This window comes from Lampetra planeri, unplaced genomic scaffold (genome assembly GCF_965212315.1).
Source record: "Lampetra planeri unplaced genomic scaffold, kcLamPlan1.2.h2 scaffold_891, whole genome shotgun sequence".
NCBI classification, from domain to species: domain Eukaryota; kingdom Metazoa; phylum Chordata; class Hyperoartia; order Petromyzontiformes; family Petromyzontidae; genus Lampetra; species Lampetra planeri.
Genome location: NW_027615713.1, coordinates 1 through 19836, shown reverse-complemented (window position 1 = coordinate 19836; position 19836 = coordinate 1). Strand labels below are relative to the sequence as shown.

At 44.5% G+C, this 19836-nt stretch overlaps 1 protein-coding gene and 1 non-coding gene across 2 annotated transcripts; both read right to left on the bottom strand.

Annotated features, from left to right (window-relative positions):
* Positions 1–288: 288 nt before the first annotated feature.
* On the bottom strand, positions 289–6470 carry LOC144742176 (opsin-5-like). The gene is made up of 6 exons (XM_078624658.1): positions 6332–6470; positions 5324–5529; positions 3324–3432; positions 2570–2674; positions 2235–2458; positions 289–753 (listed from the first exon to the last, which is right to left on the bottom strand). Exons 1-6 carry the CDS (start codon positions 6468–6470, stop codon positions 289–291), a joined length of 1248 nt encoding a protein of 415 aa, XP_078480784.1.
* TRNAN-GUU (transfer RNA asparagine (anticodon GUU)) lies at positions 1921–1993 on the bottom strand. The gene has a single exon. It is a non-coding gene; the product is annotated as a tRNA-Asn (tRNA).
* Positions 6471–19836: the final 13366 nt, after the last annotated feature.

Sequence of the window (19836 nt, the reverse complement as noted above, 5' to 3'; positions counted from 1 at the left end):
CATCACATGCTGCAGCTGACTTCAGGACAGTTTCAACATGTTATCGAGCCTCAGAGCTCCCACATGTGCCTCACTAAATGTTTACTTCATGGGCGGCGATCGCTCAGAAGATTCCGGAATGTGAATGGCATATTGGTTTTATCTCATTAAACTGGAGTGAATGAAATAAAAACAACCTAAGCGTGTCCCATTTTCGGAATTTAGAAAATAATTTATTGCATTGCACATTTTACGTGTTGTATTAACCTGCGTAGAACTACAAATACAAAATACTCTCAGCCTTTGTCTTCACAGTCTGTCACACCAGTACTCCGACGTTTCAATGTGAGACGGCACGTCAATGTGGAAGATCTCGTCCGACGGAGGTGTCTGAGGAGGGCTGTTGACCCCTGAGTCACTGTCAGGATTTGACTGATGCAGTTCTGCCGCTTTGTATTTCCCCTCCAGTTGCTGCACAGGAAATGGGTTAGGTAGGGGCGTGGCCTCAGCCTTGGGCTTGAAGTTTTTGAAGCGCTGTAGGTGCACCACCTCCCTGCGCTCCTTTGTACACGGCAGTAAGACAGACACGTCCTTGCGAAACTTGGAACTCATGCCGAAATAGATCAAGGGGTTGTAGAAGCTGGCAGACTTGGCAAAGAGACGGGTGATTATGCTGGTGGTGCTCGGCACATGGAAGCCCCAGGCCGACCACATCGACAGCACGGCATATGGAGACCAGGCCATGATGAAGGCTGTGCAGATAACGATGGAAATCTGAGGAGGGATGTGAGGAAATAAAGCTCAGAATGTGCAAAGAGACTAGACACCACAAGTGTTATAAAAGTCGTATAAAAGTCTTATTTCACTCTTTAACACCAATGGTATCCCTGACGCTACATTGGCGCTATAGTGTACTTTGGAGTACCGTAATTTACGCTGACGAAAGCTGAGAGGTGTCAGTTGGTTCCTCTACCTGGTGTGAAGAAGGAGCTAGGAGAACGTCCACCAGTTCCTGAGAGTTGAGAACAGCCATGTTGCTGTCATTACGGTAATCCCATTTACTCTGTTGCCGGAAGCCGGCGAGTCATTACCGTAATGACAGCAACATGGTTGTGAAGGGCAACTTCTCAACTTTCAGGAAACAATGGATGTTTGCCGCATAATTGCAGTCTCTCCAAAGTATGCTAGCGCAAATGTATCAGCAGTTCATAGAGTGTTGTGTTAGTTTGGTTCAGTCCATGTAGTAGAACAGAACACAGATTGACACGTCTGTTGTTTCTGACTCGGACACACTGTCTCAAAACTGGGCCGCTAACGGGTTAAATTTGCTTTGTCCTTTTTTTAAGATTGTACGGTTGTTGAGGCAATAACCAAACATCGTTATGACGTATGCTTTAGGCAGCTAGCTAACGTTAGCGTGCTAACGGGCATTGTGTCAACCGCAGATTATAGACTATAAATGCCATCCGAGGAGTCCCGGAGAAGACGCCTTGAAGTGGAACCGTATGACGCGGCTGTTTATGTAGGCAGTGTGGCAACGTTTGGTCTGAAAGTGACCATGAATCCGGACCGAGCACTGAACCGCAGCTCCACTCGTTTGGTGAAACTATGCTCTGATCTAGTTCCAACATACAAGATGGCAACAACAGAGCAGGAGTCCACAAAGCGATGGTGACATCATGCTGGCTACATCCATTTCTTTTACACAGTCTCTGCGGACAAAGGCACATTTAGGTCAAGTTCAAGAAGTATTATTTTACTTAAACAGAAAAGCAAAAGTAAACCGGATAAACACTTGGAGAGAGCTGACCTCCGCCAAGCAGCTCATTCCAGCCACTGTTTTAATATTTCACCAAATATTAATATAGCTAAACTTTGTCTCATCAATAGATTTCGAGACCAAGAAACGAGATTCTTTCTCGCCGAGCAAAAACAAACCTCTATCCCTGGGTGGGCTCGAACCACCAACCTTTTGGTTAACAGCCAAATGTGCTACCCACTGCTGCACAGAGACAGCCCACTGCTGGTACTGTTCAGTCATATACACATACGCTGAAATTATCCCGTAATTATAGAGAATCCTCCAGATTCAGGTGGTTCCAGAACATTCCATCATCTGTTCCTTGTCCCATTATCTGCATTTCCTGAAGATTTCATCAGTTAATATCTTTTCAGGTTACTTTGCTGACAGACAAACAGACACACGCCGGCAAAAAACACAACGTCCTAGGCGGAGGTAAAATGTTTTTGCCTACCCGCGTGACATCTCTCTCCACCTTCCTTTGCCGGGAGGTGAGGAAACCTTCGGCCGACATAGCGTTAGTGCTTTTGACCGTGTTGATGATCGAAATGTAGGAGAAGAGCATGATCATCACGGGGATGAAAAAGCAGAAAATGAGGATGGAGATGATGTAGGACTTGTAGATGGTGGAGTAATTGGCTTTGGACCAGTCCACCTCACAGGTGCCATATCCCCGATCTTTGGAGGGGGGTGGGTGCAGGGGTGGGGGGAGCAGAAGACACATGGATCAGATTAAGGGTCTTAAAATAAAGTCAGACATTATCTGCCGACTATGAGCTCGGCACAGACCTGTGTAACTGCCCCAGCCCAGCAACGGAGCACCAGACCAGAACACGGCCCCCGTCCAGATGCAGATGAGCGACACGGCGATGGTGTTCATGCTGATGCAGTAACCTGCCAAAAGACGAAAACATGTGACTACCTGGCACATGTCTCCATGTTGTGCTGATGTCACATTTCTTGGTTTTCATTTTCACTCCGGGAAGGGTGAAATTTAGCAAACTCAGGACCAGAAAAGGTCGAGAGCCTCTTCACCGATGCAGCATTCTCGGGCGAGCTGTGAATGTCAGACTGTGACATTTATTGAACAATAAGGTCTTTTCTCATATTCGCAGCCTTTGCAAACATCTGAGACTGAAAAGGAGCTCTGTTGACAAAGCACACACGGCTTTGTATTCAGGGAAAAGGAAAAAAAATCAATCTTTCCATGCGGCGCTCACATATCTCATGTCAAAACATATGTTGTGTTTTGCAGGACGGGTTGTTGCTATGGGTTACCTTATCTTATAAAAGCACTAGCTTATTTGCAGTTTGATCGCAAAGGAGATGAAACGCCGCGGTTACGCACTGTCACAGTTAATAATAATAATAATAATAATAATCATGTATCATCAATGTCTCACTCACATCACAGTTTTATGTCTTCAACAAGCACAAACATAATTAAGGGCGTCTGAAGTTTTATTAACCCCTGAAAGAACGTCATCACGATGGCATTTTGTCAACATGACAACACTGGAAGACGTTCTCCTCACTTGAAAACAGGATCTAACCTTTGCTCGGTGGCATCCCTTGATGTATCTGGTGATGCTGATGACAGTCAGGGTGTTGATGCTCGCGAGGCCGAAGAGCAACGTGAAGAAACCGTCCACCTGGTGGGAGACAGACAGAGCGGGTCGTGAATCGTGACAGCACAACTTCAAAAGCTCTTTGGTTGCCTTCTGGCGATCGATCACTCCATTGCTACAGTCCCTTTGTCTGCTGAGACTTTATCAGATAGAGACGCTATGTTGAGAATTTATTTGCGTCCCTTGAGTTTCAGACTCTAAGCTCTGATGGGGGCTGCTTTCTTTCTTTCGTGTAAGTAACTTCTTCCACAAAAAAGACACACACAGATCTACAGAAGGGAATTTCAACAGCTTTACCTCATTTAGATGTGCACACCTATTTTTTTATTCATACTTTTATTTAACATTTTTTTACTTGTCTTTTTTTTCCCTACTTTTCTGGAACTGTTGGAATGACCGAATAAATAAAGTATTTATGATTCTGATTCGGAATAAAATGAGTATTAGCTCCACAGTGTGAATACAGATTGCAGGATCAGCTTTGTGTAGTTAAAGCAAAGACATATCACCTTATACATATTATACATATTATATTCTGTTTATTCTGTTTGTTTAAAAGACTTCTCACTTGTGTAAAACATAAAACAATCAAAGATTCACTCCACTGTTTGGAACGTTGACTGCTGATCATCTTTAATTCCAGCTCATCTTAAAGGGAATTACTGTGTTTCAGTCAGGCTTTAGCTGCTCGACACCCAGCGTCCCGCTGCGACGTTTCCAGGTGACATGGACCATTTAAGGTCTCTCACTGATTATTTCCTTGAGCTCCCTTAAAACTAATCCTATTACTGTCCGCCATCACGTTTCTTCTGTGGGCTGGATGAGCCTCATGCCCGTCTGATTTCAACCAATTAGTACGACAGTTCTACAGGCGCCTCGAACGTCAATGATTTGACGTTCCCAGTCCAGGCCCCACGTGCAGAACTCCTCCAGACGGGAAAAGCTCTGATGACTCTCAGATTGAGAAACACAAACGTCGGCTCTCCGTGTGTTGTGCATCGACCGTCCTGTTCAACGTGGCGGGTGAGGCAGCTCACGCCCCATCATGCAGTAATCTGCTGCAGTAATGCTTCTCACCTTCCTGTTCCCTCACCAGTCTATTTCTGTCACCTGGTACTTTCCCAGCTCTCGCCTCCGACTCTCTCAGACGAAGGATGAATCGGAGAGTGCCCCCCCCCCCCCCCCACCACCCCCCCCCCCCCCCAACACCCCCCCCCCCCCACCGGTCACACCACATCCCCTACCGCCATCTCCACAGACGCAGACGCCCTCTGATCAACAAAGTTCTGTGTTCTGTTTACATCACAGTCTTTGGCCGGTTCGATCTTAGAGATGGAGATGTGCGTACATATCTCCATTTCCATCACAGCTCGCCTCCAGCAAGAAAACACCCGCCATGAATTCCGATCTGAAACATTAGACGCGATTCGTTGCAAGCAGAGACGATGATCAGAGGCAATAAATTATGGTCTCGAATGATCCAGAACTCATCTTAAATACGATAAATCAAAGTCAAGCTGAAATGAAACGATCAACGTTCTCTCTGCAGCATTCAGCTGTTGACAGGTGCCACGCTGCTCCGAGAGTCTCCCCTGTTCAACGGCCTCCACACTGGTAATCTCATTACAGATTAAACCTCCAGTCCACATGGCTACGAGCATAATCCCTTTCTCACACACATTCACACTCATTTGAAAGACTTCCACAGATTCCTTTAATGTACTTCATTAATTAGGATTGGCCAAGAGAGCACATGCATATGTGTGTCTCCTTAGGCTTCTTAGGCTTTACAGTCATCACTTTAATAGGGTGAAGGTCATGACAGTCTGATGTCATATGAACAATGACCTTTTCTCAATTTGACAGTAGGAAACAGAAGTAATCGCCCTCGACGACGACCAATAAACGTCCATACCTGACATGTCCAGATCCAGGTGATCAGATACCCATCGTCCTTGAAGATGTTGAATATTTCTAGAATCCCTCTGGAGTAGCCGAACAGTGAGATGCTGGCGTCAGATATGGCGAGATTGAGAGTGAGAAAGTCTGTCGGCTGAAGAGAAGCTCTTTGTCGGTACAGGACGAACATCACCAAACTGTTCCCAAACCAGGACAGCCATCCTACGGGAAGACAAGCCCACTGCATGATCAGAGTGGAAAACACACACACACACGTAGCATAGCATAGCATAGCATAGCATAGCATAGCATAGCATAGCATAGCATAGCATAGCATATTATGTTACGGCATGGTATATTAGGTGAGAGAGGTATAGTATTGTATAATATGGTATAGTATAGTCTATGATAGGATAGCATATAATGCAATAGGGTTGTGTAGGTTTACTGTAATGTACTGTAATGTCAGTAGAGTAGAAAAGAATAGAACAAATATAGAGTTTATGAAGCTTTGTGCTGTGTCGGTCATTGGGTACAGCTTTAAATTTATGTAACAGGCTGGAGTAGGTCAGAGTCGAAGCTGCTCGGGGTTCAATCACTGTACAGCAGTTTGACAAAGAGATTCCCTGCCTGTGTTTCCATTCCAGCAACATCTTTGAAAACACAACAGACTGGTGCCATTGCACAACTCTATGAAAAGAAACAAAAAGAAAAAAAAGAAAACACTCTGGGGTTATGATTTACTGTCCAAGTCCAAGTCTCTTTTTATCATGAATTTCAAAACATTTCAAAACTCTCAGTCTGTTAATTATTCAACAATACAGTCCTGACTAACACAGAATATGAACTATACTCTCTAGATACCTCTCTACAACAGGAGTAATGAATTCAAAAATATCAGAGTAAGTGAGTGCAACACTGAGCCCGCTGCAAAATATGTTTTCAAAATCATCATTTTTGCAGCTGTACCAGCGATGAACATACACAACAGCGATGGTTGGTAGACCTTCTGCAGCAGACCTACCTAACACCAGCAGGTAGACGCCAATGATGGTCTCTCCCTGTTCAGACAGAGGAGGGTCGGTGTGCAGGACACTGAGATTATTATTCCTCCATGGAATATTGACCACCTTCATAGGGAAACTCTTCAACGTAATTTCCATGGTGAGTGTTGACGCCGAGGCATGAATGACTGTCGTCCTCCTGCTGCTCTCTCCTGTTCAGCGGACGCTCCACCGCCAGTCAAGACGACTGGTCTGTAGCTTTTAAATCCAGCTTAGACGGAGTCAGTAATAGCTCAGCGCTCACTCTCCGAATGATTGCAGCTTTAATCCTGTCTATTTCTTAACAACTAAGCAGATTTTTGAGGGGAAACTCCGAACCATTAAGCAAAAGTCATCTTGGTTATCTATCAACCAAACTAAACCCCCTTAAATACTTAAACAGATGAGATTACTATTGTATATCAGTCGTGGAATTATCCAAATTACTACCGCTTGTTGTTTCTTTCTTTCTTTCATGCTTCCATTTATTTAATAAGGACAGAGTTTCAGCACGAGGCATGAATGTGATGTGCTGCATGGAGCTAATTGTCAACTCCTGTTGCTAGTTGGACTTTAAAACAACATAAAAATATCACAATCTTATAAAAATGTAAAAAATATAAAAATACCCTATCAAGTACAAGCTAGCGTACAGTATTACGTTCAAAATAAGAACAACTCTCCACAAAATGGAATAAACTTACAAACCAACACCAAGTTACACAATACCACGTGCTAAGAATCCTATAAGAATATAACTTAAACTACAAGAATTGAGTTCAAAATCTTCTCAAAAAAGGAGAACAAACACAAATGAACCAAACCAAACCAAAACAAACAAACAAAAATCCAAAGTATGTACATAAGCAAATCTATACAAGGAGAAAAACATCATTTTCTAACGAGAAAAGCACTCTGAGAGCTCAGACCTCCACCAATCAGCTCATTTCCACCCAATATTATCGTCCGACATTTATTTGATCTACTCCCATAAATTCATTGATCATCCAAACATGACTTTGCCACTAATAGTCAGATAGTTATCAAGAAAAAAATGATCATAATCTTCCACAGACAAACAAACAGACAGACAGCAGACAGATAAACGCCAGCAAAAACAGAACCTCCTTGGCGGAGGTAATAATCTCGACATCCAAAATGTGAATGGTCAGAGATTCCCACGTCACATGGAGTCACATGTTGATTAAAAAAAAGCAAAAGAAATGACCAGATTAAAAAAAAACAACAGCTCACTAAAATACACTGGAAGCACAATATATTGTTATAACAAATTAGCAAATGTTGTTATTTACACAGTGTAAGAACCTACGTGGAAGAATATGTGGTGGGCTGGTTCATATTCACTCCCCAAACATGGGAGGGGTCATCGTGTTCTCATGGAAGTCTTTGCAGGAGCAAAAATAAGCACATTTCCTCTTGCCGCAGTAGGATTTTCTGCAATAATGCATCCAATCAATCATGCGATGTGGGATTAACAATGTGCCGTTACGGTCTGGCAACAATCTGAACATCAACCCCTCCATTAAAAAATCAACCTTTGTTCAGTGCACGTCATTATTTCTCTAATGACTATGAATCCCAGCTCGTATCTCCAGAGACATGTTCCACATTTCCACAATCGCTCCCATTGCGGAGGGGTCGGTGCAGGCGGCTGCAATCAAAACGTGCATACACACTCATCAGCGTGTGTATGCACTCGTCCACTGTGTGGAAACTTCCTATCGTTGTCAGAATCTGGAATAGTTTGGCAGAAAATTGGCGCTAAAGGTTTCTGTGCGAACCTGGTAACGCGCGCACACACACACGAAACATGAAACATGAACTTCACGGCTGAGGGAACAAAAAGGGAAATGAAGCTGTCGATCCGCAGAGGGATGGTTTTTATTGATTATAATCCTTTATAAACTTATAATCACACCCCGTTTCCCCACCTCCACCCTTCTCCTCCTCACAGTAAGCCTCTCTACGGTGGAACGGTAACCCGAGGCGCCCTCAGTCTGTGGAACGTTTACAGAGTGCACCTTGTTCCCCTCCTCTGGCCGCCACAGAGCCGCTCTGCTGGCCCTCAGGATGTGGAGGGAACGGCTGCTGCCGCTGCTGCCAGATGCCTCAGCGCTTCCGAGTCCTCCCCATCAAACCTTTTCTTTGAGCCTCTGAAAGCCCGTCTGCAGCGAGAGACGGAGCGGAGGGGAACGTGAACCTCTGACCCCGACTGTCACCCGTCCAGCGGCGAACACAGAACCCAGTCATGGCTCTCGGGCCCCCACCGACCTCACCCCGCTGCAACACGGCACGCTGCATGACAAACTCGGCAGTGATCCCCCTGCGTGGACCTCAGGGTTCAAGCGGATAATGTGATAATAGCCGTTGGAGGTGCGGGGGCCGCGTACAATCATACAAGAGGCTGATGTGCTGTTTGCGTTTTCAACGCTTGGACAAACGCAGCCGCTGGAAGATGACCTGCAGCCAGGACGTCTTCACACAGCACAAGTGGGAGGATCAGGCGTGAGCGTGTCGTGCTTTCTGTCTGCAGGACAGCTGCTGCTGAGATTACGCTACGCTAAGCTAAAAGGTCAAAGGCCAAGGGGGGAAACTGCACTTAGCAGGTGCTAAGTGCAGCTATAAAAGTCGGTGATCTGTCATCAGCAGATCTGATATGAGTTTTACTGAGCACAAAGCACACGATGCTCCGGTGTAAGTTTGTTAAAGGAAACGTGCAGATTAGCCGAACTCTCACCTCTACGCTTTTGGCACGAGAAGTCTTGGTGATGGCAGCGGAGCCACAGTGGTCCACTGTATCATTAAGCTTCTGGTGATTGCCCTCGCTCTCGGCGTCGACTGGAGCCCGGCGATGGGAGGTTAAAAGCTCACAATTTTCCAGCTGGAAAAAAAATCTCAGTATAGAGGCGTGTGTTAAAGCTGACTGAGGGAAACAAAGCCTCTCTTCAAACCAGGACATACACCAGGTCGAGAGACCAAGACAGAATCTCCTTAAAACGGCTCCACAGACTTTCTCTCTCCCTGTCACCGACGCTCAGACACAGAGACGGCTTGTATGAGGCTAAATGGTGTGTCTGTCATCTGTTTGGGTCACGGATTATGGATGTCCTTCTCCGAGAGGAGATGATCGATTTAAAATGGCCGAGCAGCTGGCGAACAGGTGAGGATGGTCGAGGTCCAGCAGCAAAAAAAAAAAAAAACAATAAACCCACAACATGTTCGCACCTCCTGCTTAACCAGTCTCCAGGGAGGAAGGCTGGACTGTAAAGGTGGGTGCTGGCAGAGCGTCGTCAACCTGATATGTTGTGGTACGGATGGAAACAGTGATTTCGCACGTGATTTCGTCGATGCACCCATCGCTGGGTCAGCTGAGGACATCGGAGTAACATCAGACGTGCAGACCAGAGACGTGGGGATTGAGAACAAGATCGTAACCCGTAACAACAAACCAGTTGGTCACAAATAAAACACCTCTGTGTGTTTGAGTCACTGAATGGAACAAAAACATTAGAACGATTCGTTGAAAGAACAAATCTTTTGGGTGAATAAACTGGACTGAACAGGTCAGTTCATTTCACAGGTGAACGGTGGAGAACGAATCTTTTGAACGAATCTTTTTACTCAACAGATTCTAATGATTCAGTACACCTAAAAGAATTGTTCCTCAAATGGAACGTATCATAAAGAGCCCTTGTCAGTTCTGGCTTCTCCTCTCTTATGAAACCAACTTTACAAATACTGGAGTTAAAAAAAAAAACAAAACACTACAGACATGGAGGTTGATGCTTAAAATACATTTGATTGCCAGAGAAACGCATGCTGTTGGGTTTAATGAAGCGGCTCAGAGGAAAAAGAGCACTTGGTGTTTTCGTGCTTATCTGGATGATGATCTTCTTGCACTGTTATTTAAAATGCATTTTGTGTAAAAACCCAGAATAGACTGCGTAGAATAAGAACAGAGCAGCCTCTGTGTGGAGCCCATGAAGCAACATGGATTGGTTTTGTGGCTCAAGATCTTTGGCTCTGAACCACATGCAAACATTTATCTGGGCATCGGGTCCAGTTTGCATTTTCTCCCCCAGAGTTTGTTTGTTTTAGCAGGTTACTTATGTAAGTAGGTCTCCTTTAGGACTGAAAAACACAGCCTTTCCTCAGGGGACTTGCACATCATCTCGGACATGACGGGATATTTTGCCAGTTTATGGAGTGACTTCATGCGGAAAATGTGTATAAACATGAATGTAAATACATGTGTGTAAACTTCCCACCTTTTACAGGGCGGACATGATGGTGCCGGAAATGTCATGATGGGAATCAGTCACACGTCTCTCACTGAAAGAGACCTACCTGGTGTTTGTCTGGTTCATCCACCACCGCAACTGACCTCCTCACACTATGATGAATGTATTGAATAGGGACAATGCAGTTAGTTTCTACACAAAGCATGAATCAAATGTGCCGCATACAGAGTTACAAGTAACTCATCTCCTGTCCCGAGTTGGGCTTTAAAACAATATTCAATATCACAATCCTATAAAAATCGAATATACAAATATGCTGTATAAAGAAAGTACAAGCTAATCTAGAGTATTAAGTTCAAAATCATTTGATCTACTTTAATAAATTAATTGATCATCAAAACGTGCCTTTGTCACTAATAGTTATTTTTAAAAAATCAACCTTCTTCCACAAATCATGACCTCTGAGCTCTTTTTTAGTAAAACAATACAAAACAAAAACCAAACCTCTGTCCCTGGATGGGTTCCTACTCCCGACCTTTGTGTTAACAGACAGACCCACTAACCACTGGCCCACAGAGATGGTCCACTGCTGCTGTTGTGGAGTTCTAGACACAGATGCTGAAAATGTCCCAATCTGACAATGAGAAAGAATCCTTCAACAGATTCCTGGATCCAGAAGGTTCCAGAACACTACCAACGTTTAATCATTAGCAGCATTTACTCAAACAGACAAACGCTGGCAACACAGAACCTCCTTGGTGGAGGTAATAAACGTACAAACCAAAGCAATATACAAAATAGCCTGGATAGCCTGAGCTTCGTGTTGTATGTGGACACCAGAAGCTGAGTGCATCCTGGATGTTCTCCCTGTGGGAGCCTGACAACCACCTTGCGGTCATGTGACCACTGTCCCCCTCCCCGATGTTTTTGCAGCCGGTTCGACGGTGGAAATGAGTCTGTCTGTCAGTCAGGATCAAGGTCACGTCAGACAAGCATTTCAAATCACCTTAAAAAAGCACGACCCCCGTTAGATGTTCCCAGCTTTCCTGGTGTCGCAGGTCGGTGAGATGACCCGCGGGTGTCATGCGGGTCACTTAGCCACAGTTTTATCCTCTCCCTCAGAAAAAAACCTCCTTATTATCCCTAAAGATGACACCCGAGCTGCACCTGCTGACCCATGACACATGTCTGTTTGAGCCTAATCAGAAGGGATCAAGTCAGCGGTTGCCCCCGCTGACCGTTGGGTGCATGCGGCCCCTTCAAGGCCCCTTCGTAGCCCCCCTGGTCGGGTTAGCAGTTATGGGATTTCAGATGTCGTTAACTCAAGCACACCCATAATCTGAATCGGAATAAACAACGACAGCGCTGGCCAGGCGACCGTCTCTCAAGAGAATGACACCAGAAGGCTTCACAGGGGATCAGTGAAAGTGTTGCCCATTGTGTCAGTGTCCTCAGCGTTCACATACACAGCTGACGAGTGCGACGACGCATCAGAAACGTGGGGGGGCGGAGGGGTGTTTCCACACCGGACATGGTGGACGTAGGAGGAGCCCGTTCCTGTAAAGGCCTTTCAGCTCATCTCCATGTGTGCAGGAGCAACCCTCCGAGAAGCTTGGCCTCATTTAAAAGGAAGAATTTCCCGCCGAGCACCTGGACAAACATACCAGACAGTCCGGAGAGTGAGTCTCTTTAACCCCGCTGAAGAACACCTGGCAAGATCTGGGCTTCCACTTAAAATACCAGCCACATGGTGCTACTCATGTTAACGGTGTTCATAGAACAGCTGGACCAGAAGATCAGACTTTTTCTCTTCAGTCTCAATTAACTGACGCATGAATGCACCCCCACCCCCAGTACCTACAAGATCCCGTATGTTGTGTGTAAAGGACCTCCTGACATCCCCATCAAGCTGATGTTTAATCTGATCACCGTTAAGTAACTTAATCTCGTCCTCTGTCCCAGCATGTACGAGCTGGCAGCGCGCTCACAGCACGGCAGCCGGCCGGAATCGACATGTGATCAATAAATCAAGCGCCTGTACCTTCACGCAGGTGCGTCTGTGGTTGGCGTTCCGTGTGGTCTCCTCCAGGCTCCGACAGCTGTGCGTCATGGTTCCAGTTGATCTGTGTTGCTGCCGTTGCGCGCGCTGCAGAGGTTAATTCACACTTTTTAATTACGCAGTTGTTTACACAGGAGGCTGCATGGTTCAACATTCCAACTGTTGGTACTACTGTGCAAGCCTCTGATATATCTGATACTTTTCACCAGCTCTCCTCTCAGTTTAAAAGTACTTTCCTGTGACTCGGTCCTCGTTTACCTCGATCCTTTCGGGACCAGCCCTTTTAACATTGGACAGGATATTCATTCATTCATCTTCTTCCGCTTACACTACCGTTTAAAAGTTTGGGGTCACTAAGAAATGTCCTCCTTTTTCAAAAGAAAGGCTTTTTTTTTTTCAACGATAACATGAAATTAATTAATCCGACTCGTCTAGACATGTGGTACGTGACTATTCTAGCTGGGAACAGCTGATTTTAATGGAATATCTACGTACATCTTCCACCAACCATCACTCCTGTGTTCTAATGCTCCATTGTGTTGTCTAATCATGTTAAAAGGTGAATGATGATTGGAAAACCTTTGCTCAATTAAATTAAATTTAAATGTTTGAAACTGAAATTGTCTGGATGACCACAAACTTTTGAACAGTAGTGTATTCCGGTTACGGGGTGGCGGTCTGGACAGGATGTGTTGTTGCAGAAATGCATCATTCCAGTTGGAGATAGATAGATATCTATAACGAGAAACCACATACACACGAATGGCAACAGTGGCGTCATTTGTCCTAGGACGAACGTCTACGTGGATACCTGAAATGACGGTTGTTGATTGGAAGAAGGTAGTTGCAGATTTCTGAAAAGTTCTTTCTGACAAGGCACTACTGAATGATGGATATCTGAGACACATACTGTATCCATTCTAGCTGTTAAATGTTAAAGTGGCTGGTCACAGTCATTTGTCAGGTGACGTCTGCTTTGAAGGTTGTTTTGAGAATCTGTGATCTTGTTCCTGTTCACGGGACCGCTCAAGGTCCGCTCCTGGACTCCCAAACAACAGGACCTGGATTTCATCACAGACTCCGATCCAGACTCAGATACAATCTCTGTCGTTTGATAACGTAAACACAAAAACAGCCCCAAGCTGTGTGCTGAGTGTGAGACACCGAGCGATGCTTGAGGACATAGAGAGATGAACGCGCTCCTGGCCTGTTCCTGGGCCTGTGGCCAAGACAGCATCCGTGGAGACGTCCCGAGGAGATGATGAAAAATGGACGAAAACATGTGACCAGATGCTTCAGAGTTGAGTGGTTCACGATAAATAAACCTGTTTTTTTTACATAAGATATGATTCATATTGCACGAGTCTAATTTTGTACAAGAGAAAGAAAGAAAAAGCTGACTGAGCATGTACAGATCTGCAGACGTGTGGGTCTGAAAACTGCCTCAGTGCTTCCAGCTCGATCGCTGATGTGAGGGCAGGAATGTGTCTTTTGCTCATAAGGCAATAGCTGAAAATCATCACCCTATTCACCTTATTTGAAAATGCTCGTGGTCTTGAATGTACATGTCCATTACGCCTCCTTCAAAAAACGCTCTGCTTCTCTCGGGCCTGTATTTTGCCATGAAACGACTGGATGGAGTGCCGGTCCAGTCTGAACTAGAGCACAGGCCTCCACCAAGCAGCTCATTTCCATCTAGTATCTTTTATACTTTGATTGAAATATTAATATACTTGACATTTTTTTAAATCTTCATCAACAGATTCCTTGACCAAGAAAACATCCCCTGTTCATAACTTCTCCAGTTATTCTGCAAACACAGAAAAACAAACAAACGCCAGGAAAAACTAACTTCCTTGGCGGAGGCAAGGATAAACACATTACGTGTTTTTACTTGATCGCTAAGGAAGAGACCGGCTCAGTCAGTGCTTTCAGGCAAGAAGACTGTTCTGTGTGGAGTTCACCAAAGTGCATCACTGCCAACCTGCTAAGCAGCTATATGCTGAGCCCCACCAGCAGATCAGCCCGATTCAAAACATGTATTACTCGGTGGTGCTGGAGAGAAAAGGCTCACATTGTGTTATAGCAAATGGGCTGATTGTGTAATCGCCACACAGTGAACCTGACCGGGGTCAGAGGTGGAGCTGAACCAGCGCTCCTGTCCTCACAGGAATAACCTGAGGGAAGGGCGACGAACAGGATAAAAGGGAGGACAGGGGGGGTGGGGGTGTGAAAGAGGGATGACAGCGCATTATCCTGGTGAAAATGCTCAGTCCTCACTGCACTTTCACTTTTCATCAAATGTTTTGGCTGCACATGAGCTGCAGGAATGCACCGCGGGGCAGCCTGTGGTTCAGGCTGACAGTATCCCAATCCCCTCTGCATCAAGCCACGTCTCAACATGTCCATCTCTGTCCAATTCCAGCTATGTATCCTCAGCATCACTGTATAAAACAGGAAGAGAGCCTCTCACAATATATAAATGCTGTCAAGCTTTGCTGTGCCTGTATCTGCCAGTGACAACGAATCGCTGTGGCAACGTGTTGACATTCCCCTGAATGAGTCGCGGACATCTGCAGAGTTTTAGAAGAGGGGGTTTGGCTTTGGATCTGTTGGCGGAGGTTACGGAGATTAATGGCTTTGCAGGTCATGTGTGGGCATGACAGTGAGTTCGCTCCTCGTGTCATTTACAGCTTCGTGGCAGTAAAAAATATATACATAGCTTCGTTCGTTCACATTTGAATACATTCATCAGCAACAAGTCACTCTCTCATTACAACAATATGTGCACGTTATGTTTCATTGCAGCCTCTATGGTGGCCCTGAATACAAAACACTGTCATGACATTGTATATGGCAACATACAACAACAGACATCACATTTTAGTACACACTGCAGTACAAATAAAGGAAAGAAATGTAATTTTTTTGCTATTTTTTGCTATTTTCTATATTGAGGTTTTGTTGTTTGTTTTGTTTTCTAAAGTATTGTATATATATTTTTTAAATTTTCTCCAGTGCAATTTGTCCAGCCATGTTGTGTTTTTGCACCTCATGGCCTCCATAGTTTTACCGTAGTACCTTTTAAAAAGGTGCTGCCTTCCCAAATTAGATAGTGAGGGTGTAAACCGGCGATTACTGACCCCAGCGCAGACGAATCACTGCTCCACGAAGACATTTTAACACACATTCAGGTGGCTACTGTAAACCGCTACTGTAAACGGTTTCCACGGGCACAAACAACATCCACAAATTAAAATCCCCTCTGAAAGCTCCAGAACACCCATTACAAGGTGTCGTGAACTACTTGTGCTAAAATAAGACTGAGCTCATCCAGGTTATTCAAATTAAAAAAAATGTTACTCTTCCCCAACGGACAGTTCAAAACTTAAATTGGTAAAATATCTGTGAAGTAGAATAGTTACAAAAAATTATGGTGACAACAGTTAACAATTATATTCATGCTGACGCTGAATTACTGTAAATAGTTAGATATTTGAGTTATTAGATATTTGAGTTAATTTGTTTTCCTGCATTCCCACACATAAAAACATCATCTCTACTGTTAGCCAGTTAGCTTCACCTAGCATAGCTTTGCAAAGACACTGGAAACACCTGAAATAAAATGTAGAAATTGACAATTAAAAAAAGGTGTATGTTTTAACATGATAATGACCTGACATATAAAACAAGATGGGTCTATGAGTCGTAAAATTCCATGAATGTCCGGTCATCTACAGTGAGAGGCTGTAGTAGCATGACGTTCGCAAACAACCCACCTGAGTCGTATCGATCTTATCTAGCTCAACAAACTGACATATATACTGATTGTGAGAGTAAACAAACATCTTTTATTTCTATAGACCCTCTGTTGCCCGTCGCTCCACATCATCAAGATCTGGCCTGAATTAGATCTTACTCATACACGTACGTGCATTTATCTTCTTTATATGCCAACACCCATTTCTTCCCCGCACACACCCGCAGATACGCACACAGCATAGAATAAACACAGAGCAAGGAAAATAAATCTGCTCATTAAAGACAGACGTTGTCATTGGATACAAGATCGGACTTGGCTTCGAGACTCCCGTGAGACAGAAAGATAACACTGCCATGGTCAATGAGGTTATGTATTGGGTGTGCAGGCTAGCGGAACAGTAGCAGCCAGTGCTGGGAAAGAGGACACGACTCAGCCCTGAAGGTTTTCCACTGTGCAAGGCCTGAATCACATCTTTAAACCAAAGGTGAAAGGGCCAAATCCTGAATATTGAAGGATATCCTTCAGCCGCAGCAACATTTACAACCAAGCTTTCCTTAAAAAACACTCACGATCACTGGGAATAGCACCATGTGTATTGTGCCAAATGACATTGTGGCACAAACCGGGAAAGTAAAACACATCATAACAAAACCCTCCCAGCCACACACTGTTTTCATAATGGGCCACTTGAAGAAAACACTCATTCTGTTTGCTCAGTCGGAGAGGGGTCCTCACTGTGATGACTATTCACCTCCTGTCTGCCTGTCTGGACTGGTTCACTGGAGGTATCAAATGATGGACCTATTCTGTTTTCCCTGGAGTGGATGTCGTAGTCAAAGCATAAATGAGCCACTGTGGTGGAGTAAGCGTCATCAACACTCTCCCTAACAGTGTTGATGACAGTATGTCAGGTATTAAATACATTTAAAGCACATTTTATTGAGCCATTTTCATTGTTGATATTTGTGAATAATGTGTATCTCACAACTTGTATGCGCTCAGTCACTCTCACACGTAAGTTAAAAGGTGTGTCGTCGCGCTACCAGTCATAGAGAGTATTTGTTTTCTGTGCAGGATGACTAAATCCAAACTTGGACCACTCTCCATTCCCGTCTCGTGTCATGAAAGAAGCTCTTCAGTCATGACACGTTAAAAAACACACTTCATCTAGCATTTCACCCTCGGGGGAGAGAGAGCGAGAGAGAAAGAGTAGCCTGAGGTGCGGTCGCAGCGCTGGAATTGAAGGCTTTGCGTGTCATTTCGTTAGTCGTTTCTCAGACGATGTGGAATTAAAAGTCAGCAATCAGGAGACAAGTTGGAAAAGCAAAGCGAGCTGCAGAAAATGTTTGCGTTTGCAGTGTATGTAAACCTGGGCAGGAAGAGATGATGCAGCTGCAGGGCCACATGAACCACAGGCAACACCACCAGCTGACCAGACCAAGGGCCTTTGGGTATAGAGGTTGCATTCGTTTTATTTTTTTTTTAGTGGAAAAGTTTGCATTGCACTAAAATAAAGCTCCATGACTGCCCACATGTATTGACTAGACCCATTTAACTGTTGCAGACCAACAGACCAGCTCCTTCTGGCCTTGTTATTAGCTTTTGACTGGATTTCAACCAGCAGGTTGCATTAGTTTACTACTCAACGCTTTCTTTTGAAACACTTCAACACACACGGTTCCTTCAGCGTGACTGTTCAACACCAAACCTTACAGGAGGGTTCTAGATGAAGACTCAGGCTGCGGAGGCGCTGTGGAACTAAAGACAGGACTGCGGCGCCATCTACCTGCAAGAATGAAGCACGGGAACAGATGTGTGTGGACAGCTTGAGTGTTTATTGATGTGAGAGAACAGAGACCACGACAGTTTTGTTTGAAAGAAAATGTTGTGCGCCAGTTCTTGAGGTCTCCAACTTAGCTTGACAGCTTGAGGATTTTCATCCAAAATGTGCAAAAAGAAAACCCCCCACTCTTTCCATTGTACACAGAGCACTTGGTGATTGATACCATCATCAAGTCAGGGGATTGATGGACATGGGAATAAAAAGAACATAAATAAACCAGCCTATGTCAGAATTTATGGAAACTTGCTGCCTCTCCTGCCCTCAAGTTTTTTTCTCCTGGGAGAGAAAAAAAAAATCATGTGTAATTTTGTAGGACATTGTAGAGAATAAATAATGTACAAGGAAGCGACTGAGGAGAATAATATACAGGAATTCATACAAAATCGTATTAGGAGAGTCTTCCCATAAAACAGGAAATTGATTTCAAATATCATTTCACCTTCTGAAAGTGTAGGAAATGTGAACGCTCTGATGGTGACGCCGACTTCAACCAGGAGAGCAAAGCAGAGGGACCGAGTATTTACAGTATAAAATTTCAAAACGCTGTGGTGTCACCAAAATCCTTGTTCCAATTGTTGTACATGTGAAGAGTCACTGGGCTGACGCTGGGCTTAATGCGCTTCAGGGAATCCTCAAAGTCTTTCATCTTGATGTTGCGCATCTGGTAAAAAAAACCAAAACAAAAAACATGGAGGTACTAGTACATGAGACAGACAAGCATAAAGCTTTTTAATAGTATTTCTCTCACCTGACTCGCAGCCATATGTCGGACTTGGTCCGGACCCAATTCTGCAAGAGAAGAGATAAGAATGCACACATGACCCAAACATCGGAACTAGGACACAATCATCATATTGTAACGGAACGAAATCTTCAAGGACAGATTATTAAAATACAAAAAAAAAATGGACTGAATACATGAATCATTTGGTGATGAAAAGGTTTTACCTCTAATTGGCCCAAGGGCAGCATCTTTAGCTAATGATGTCAGATACACTTCCTGAATACCCCGCAGTCGCTCTGTCAGGTTATACATCAGGGAATTAACGCAAGAGAACACACAGGTGTGTGTGTGTGTGTGTGTGTATGTATGTATGTGCTGAAAAACATGAAGCTCACTTTGCAAAGTGCAGTCAAACTCATTTTTGCTCAGTGGGCTCCCGTGTTTCCCTAAAAAGATTTTCCAGCAGCGTGTGTCTTGTCTGAAGGAACCAAAGACAAATTAGTCACGTTACATTTTTTTTTTTAAATCACCATTCGCCTATTAAATATTAAAATTAAACATCATTGTCTGAACACACATACCTTGTCATCAGGCAGTGTCACATAGACCCTTTTGGCAAAGCGCCTGGAAGATAAACAGCAGAACAAACACTGGAGGTGATGCTGCACAGGACAGGTGACAACTGCAGCCGGGAGCGTCACGCACCTGAGGACTGCTTCATCCAGCTCCTGAGGCCCGGTTGGTGGCTCCCATGACGAGCACCCTGTCATCGCCTCCTGACTGCACCTGAGACCAACGAAGCACCAGTGACAATCAGAACCAGGGGAGCGTTGGG

What these genes read in the sequence shown, in the direction of transcription:
- LOC144742176 (XM_078624658.1), bottom strand. Translation starts at nt 6,470, where the DNA reads ATGGAAATTACGTTGAAGAGTTTCCCTATGAAGGTGGTCAATATTCCA. An exon ending in CCTGGATCTGGACATGTCAG is followed by an intron (nt 3,433 to 5,323) that starts GTATGGACGTTT and finishes GTCTCCCACCAG; the next exon opens with GTGGACGGTTTCTTCACGTT. An exon ending in TGGAGAGAGATGTCACGCGG is followed by an intron (nt 754 to 2,234) that starts GTAGGCAAAAAC and finishes ATCCCTCCTCAG; the next exon opens with ATTTCCATCGTTATCTGCAC.